This window comes from Camelina sativa, chromosome 8 (assembly GCF_000633955.1).
Source record: "Camelina sativa cultivar DH55 chromosome 8, Cs, whole genome shotgun sequence".
Lineage (NCBI taxonomy): Eukaryota > Viridiplantae > Streptophyta > Magnoliopsida > Brassicales > Brassicaceae > Camelina > Camelina sativa.
The window spans coordinates 16,405,702-16,411,825 of NC_025692.1; the positions used below are offsets into that span (position 1 = coordinate 16,405,702).

General features: G+C 38.2%; 1 protein-coding gene across 1 annotated transcript in view; it reads right to left on the minus strand.

Moving 5' to 3' along the window:
• LOC104709593 (far upstream element-binding protein 2) overlaps positions 1–4,040 on the minus strand; it is a 5,921-nt gene extending 1,881 nt beyond the window's left edge. Inside the window, exons 1-7 of the mRNA XM_010426176.2 lie at positions 3,714–4,040; positions 3,199–3,590; positions 2,918–3,103; positions 2,731–2,832; positions 2,591–2,662; positions 2,392–2,505; positions 4–346 (exon numbers count right to left, since the gene is read on the minus strand). Of these exons, the coding sequence (XP_010424478.1) occupies positions 4–346; positions 2,392–2,505; positions 2,591–2,662; positions 2,731–2,832; positions 2,918–3,103; positions 3,199–3,590; positions 3,714–3,912 (1,408 nt within the window). The 5' untranslated portion in view covers positions 3,913–4,040. The remainder of the gene's footprint in view (positions 1–3; positions 347–2,391; positions 2,506–2,590; positions 2,663–2,730; positions 2,833–2,917; positions 3,104–3,198; positions 3,591–3,713) is intronic.

Here is a 6,124-nt window from a genome sequence, read left to right on the forward strand (position 1 = left end):
GACCACCCAAGGCAGGAGAAGGTGCATGGTCAGGAGGTGGAACTGGACCAGAGGTTTGAGCTCCTTGTCTACCATAATAATCGTAAGGACCAGAAGGTGGAGGTCTTTGGTCCCAGCCAGCATTATATCCACCTCTAGGGGGCATATGCTGTGGAGGATAACCACCGTAACCGGGAGAATTGTAATGTGAACCTTGAGATGAATACGGTCCACGGTTGTGGTAATCGTAGGGCATTGAGTGGGGAGCATAAGGACCTCGTGAACCCCATTGAGGTGGACCACCAGGCCCTCGGGGTCGGTAGGGAGGCTGATTACAACCACCAGCATAGGGTGACGGCCTTGCATCCTACAAATAGAACAACAATAAAACATCCCATCAGAGACAATAAAGATGGAATAACATTATAAACAGTAGGTGATGCTATTATAAGAACATGATTCTACTAGGAGAAAACAGATAAAATTGCAGATATTACACAAAAGTGATCAAAGAACATAGCAAGACAGCAAGAACAAGAAGGATTTTATTATAGCAGTCCGGCCAAATGAAAATCAGAAGCATGCCACAGATGCAGTGACAGCTATAATCCTACAGATAACATGTCAAACTAATAAATATTTCAAGTGAACAGAATTTTTGCCTCAGTTTGGCACCATAGAATAATTGGAACTGCAGTACTTGACACAAATAAAATTAGACCTTGATGTCATCTTAAAGAAACTTCCCCATTACACTCTCCCCTAAGCCATTCCATGCAAGTTCAGGCATATCTTATGCAATTTATTTACACTAGGTTGCAAATGGAGTTACAGAAATCTCCCAATCTCAATGGTAAACACTAGGTGTGCATTGGCCCACAATATTCCAGATAAAGCTTTCTTCAAAGACATTAATTATGGACATTTTCCCTAGATTTAAAGTTATCAGTATTGGTCCTGGAGTTGTTAAAGTCTCAAACCTGCAAGCCTGAATAACAATGTCTGATACCTTCTTCTGCAGACATCAGTCTACTGAACACCAGCGAGGCAATGCTGACCCCAAAGTGAACGGTACTAGCGAAATCTGCATTTTTAAAGCCAACACCAATTCGAGAACGGCACCTTCAATATTATAAAAAATCATGGCAACCGATATCGAGGATAGAACATATGATGTTCTTAACAGGTTTAACTGAGCATTATGCTACACTCGCACATGTTTGTTTTTGCAAGCTAACGTTTTTGGCAGCAGATCAACTATTCCTTAAGGGGTGTGTTCAAAGAAGATGCAGCTATCTAATGAACCTAGGAGATGGTATTGTTANTTTTTGCCTCAGTTTGGCACCATAGAATAATTGGAACTGCAGTACTTGACACAAATAAAATTAGACCTTGATGTCATCTTAAAGAAACTTCCCCATTACACTCTCCCCTAAGCCATTCCATGCAAGTTCAGGCATATCTTATGCAATTTATTTACACTAGGTTGCAAATGGAGTTACAGAAATCTCCCAATCTCAATGGTAAACACTAGGTGTGCATTGGCCCACAATATTCCAGATAAAGCTTTCTTCAAAGACATTAATTATGGACATTTTCCCTAGATTTAAAGTTATCAGTATTGGTCCTGGAGTTGTTAAAGTCTCAAACCTGCAAGCCTGAATAACAATGTCTGATACCTTCTTCTGCAGACATCAGTCTACTGAACACCAGCGAGGCAATGCTGACCCCAAAGTGAACGGTACTAGCGAAATCTGCATTTTTAAAGCCAACACCAATTCGAGAACGGCACCTTCAATATTATAAAAAATCATGGCAACCGATATCGAGGATAGAACATATGATGTTCTTAACAGGTTTAACTGAGCATTATGCTACACTCGCACATGTTTGTTTTTGCAAGCTAACGTTTTTGGCAGCAGATCAACTATTCCTTAAGGGGTGTGTTCAAAGAAGATGCAGCTATCTAATGAACCTAGGAGATGGTATTGTTAAGAGCACTCGATAGACTACTGCATACGTTTTCCATACGTGCTAAAATATGGAATGTAACATTGATTTCATAGCGTAGCATTATTCCCAGGAAAGCAACATAGATCTGAGAAGAAATCCTCATCTTAAACAGCACAACATGAAAATAAAATACTAAACCAGATGATGGAAACACTTTAAGCAAGCGCACATATCTATCAGCTCAAACAAAGTGTTTGCATAGTAAAATTAAAGACAGTAACAGGTACCACCATATCATAATATAACATCCCAACCAGATAAACCATGCACCAAAGACGAAACAAAACATAGTAGCATTCAGGAAATGAACGATTTTTCAGGCACAAGATACAACAAACAAAACTCACGAATGAATGAAAACATATGCATCGTTGAGAGCAAATAGTATCAGAAACAAACCTGATACATAACTTCTTTTATCATGTCGGTTGCTATGTCAATCTGCCTCTTATCTCCAGAAATACGGACAGTCCTCTCCTTCTCACCATCACCTTCCGCATGTTGAGGTATTAACTACACAGCAAATTTTTAATCAGTTTTCACATAGATTGAGTCATGGTAAAAAACGCGTCCTAACATCATATAAAAGTAACCCCACCTGAATGCGTGCTCCAGACCTTGTCTGCATGTTTTTGATTGTCTCCCCACCTCGGCCAATAATAAGACCAACCTGTCAGTTGGAGCCGGATTAGGTATGATCAAACTGATGCTAGAACCAAAAAATAAAAGAGGGAGTACCTTATCATTCGGAACTTTAATCTCTATCTGTTCTGGAATCCCTATAGCATGAGTGGCAGGATGACGCCTCGCAACTAGGGCAGGTGAACCTCCTGCTTCGGCCTAAGGTAGTAGCAGAAGAAAATATTATCTTAAGATGTGTAGGTGAAGAAGCCAAAACTGATGGGAGAAAAAAACAACTGTTAACCTCTGCTATGACTGCACTGATAAGCTTCTCAGCATTTTCAATGCATACAACAGTTCCAATGATCTCAACTGGTCTTAGCGCAGAGTTCGGATCAGCTTCTGAATCCCTCAAAATTTGGATTTTGGCACCCGAGTTAAACTGAAGATGCCGTATAGTCTCCCCGCCTTTACCAATCAGTATACCTACCTGCAAAGCATTGTGATAATACCGACAAATTTACAGTAAGACATAGTATACTCTCAACAGACTATTCAGAACAGAGACCAAATAAATCATATCACCTTTGAACTTGGGACATCAATCCTACGAGTCGTGGACTGAGTAACATCAACCTCCTTCTGAGAATTATCACCACCCAATTCCTTATTTTCTTCTTCACCAATTACCTTCTCATTCAATTCCTTACTACTTTCATCAACCTCTTTCTGAGATTCACTACCATTACATTCTTCTATAGTAGTTTCAACTGCTGGCTGATCTACACCACAAGTCTTATTTTTTTCAGACTCTTCAGCATTAATGGGATCTTGAACTTCCTCAACAGGAGGTAAAGATTCTTGATTCTCATCCTTGTGTACACTTGGTCCCTCAGTTTCCTCTTCCTTAGGTTCTTGAAGCTCTTCTTCTTCTTTAACCTCCACTGAAGAACCATTTTCTTGCGTTTTCCCATTATCTACAAACACAAAATGCCCATTAAAAAAAAGTGAGACTAACATAGCCACAACTGTAACCCTTAGAACATCACAAATTAAAAAACCCCCAGTTTACAAAAGAATCAGAAAAAAAAAAAAAAAACCTAAACCATCTGGAGTTTCATCATCTTGGAGCTTGGCTCGCTTAGCCTGAGAAGAATCAGAAGCTGGTTTGCTCTCATCTGATATATCTCCGTTAGAGCCATTAATCAAGCCGGCATGTTGCTCAGGCTCAACCTCGTCGAGCTTGCGTTTCAGATCGACCGGTGTCGCAGGGATAGTAACAACCTCTTCCTCCGCCATCTCTTGAAACGATGAATCTGGGGAAAGCTGCGTACTTTTTTAGGGTTTGGGGAAAGAAGAGAAATAGACAACTTTTTTTTTTTTTTTTTAATCTCCTCCGGCAATAAGCTGTGACTCTCTCTGAGCGGTGACACGAACAACTGAGATTAACCTTGTAGGCTCGACTGCTTGTTTCTAAAGTTTGGGCTTTTTGGGCCTTAGCCCGTTTGTTTAAAAAAAAAAAAAAACAATACCAAAAAACACAAAGTTTGGTAATTTCTTTTTCTCTTTCAGACCATGGGCATTGGTTATCCTTCGTTTTTGGTCCCCCATTATAATAGTATTATTTTGAAAGGTTCTTATTTTTAATATGAACATTGGTATCTATTTGTATTTGGTCCTCCGAATAAAATAATAATATTTTTAAAGTTTAAAACATTAATTATTTAAAATTGAAAAACAAAAACATACAATTAAGACATTAAAAATAGAAAACATAAAACATAAAACATCAAAAGAAAAACAAACATTTTATTCAACTCATAGCAATTTTAAAATTAATCTTTATTATGTGGAAGATGTCCAAAGTTACTCCAAATATGCTCAATCAAATCATGTTTTAGTTGGTCATGGGCTTGTTTATCCCGAAGTCTTGTTTGACGAGTAATCGTAGTGCTGATATTTGAACCCACACCGGCAACACCAACAGTATATGTTTGATCCACATGTTCTCCGTGTTGAAATTTGGAAACAATGTTTCTGTAACTGTATGTATGTCGTTCATCTTCGACAATCATATTATGGAGTATTATGCATGATCTTATAACATTTGCCATTTTGTATTTATCCCATAAGCGAGACGGATTTTTAATAACGACGAATCTAGCTTGCAAAACTCCAAAGGCACGCTCAACATCTTTCCGCACAGCTTCTTGTTTTTTAGAAAAGAGAGAATTTTTCATACCTTGTGGAAGTCGGATAGATTGAATAAAAGTGGCCCAATTTGGATAAATACCATCGGTGAGATAGTACGCCAAATTGTACTCCCTTCCGTTGACAACGTAGTGGACTTCGGGAGCTTTACCGGTTATTATGTCATCAAAAACATTAGAACGATCAAGAATATTAAGATCGTTCATAGTACCTGGAGCTCCAAAAAAGGCATGCCATATCCATAGGTCATACGAAGCTACCGCTTCCAACACAATTGTAGGTTTTCCGGTTGATCGTGAATACATGCCTTTCCAAGCCGTGGGACAATTCTTCCACCCCCAATGCATACAATCAATGCTACCAATCATCCCGGGAAATCCACGCTGTTCATTCTGATAGAGTAGTCTATGTAGATCCTCCTGTGTAGGACGTCTTAGATATTCATCTCCAAACACTTGGATGATGCCGGCGGTAAACTCGTGCAAACATTTCCGAGCTGTCGAATCACCAATTCTTACATACTTGTCAACACTGTCAGACGAACTACCATATGCCAATTGACGAATTGCTGCAGTACATTTTTGTATAGGTGAAAGACCAGCCCGTCTGGTTGCATCCTGGGTTTGGCGGAAATATTCGATTTTGGTAGAGAGACGTTGTAAAATTCGCATGAACAATGGCTTGTGCATGCGAANGGTAATTTCTTTTTCTCTTTCAGACCATGGGCATTGGTTATCCTTCGTTTTTGGTCCCCCATTATAATAGTATTATTTTGAAAGGTTCTTATTTTTAATATGAACATTGGTATCTATTTGTATTTGGTCCTCCGAATAAAATAATAATATTTTTAAAGTTTAAAACATTAATTATTTAAAATTGAAAAACAAAAACATACAATTAAGACATTAAAAATAGAAAACATAAAACATAAAACATCAAAAGAAAAACAAACATTTTATTCAACTCATAGCAATTTTAAAATTAATCTTTATTATGTGGAAGATGTCCAAAGTTACTCCAAATATGCTCAATCAAATCATGTTTTAGTTGGTCATGGGCTTGTTTATCCCGAAGTCTTGTTTGACGAGTAATCGTAGTGCTGATATTTGAACCCACACCGGCAACACCAACAGTATATGTTTGATCCACATGTTCTCCGTGTTGAAATTTGGAAACAATGTTTCTGTAACTGTATGTATGTCGTTCATCTTCGACAATCATATTATGGAGTATTATGCATGATCTTATAACATTTGCCATTTTGTATTTATCCCATAAGCGAGACGGATTTTTAATAACG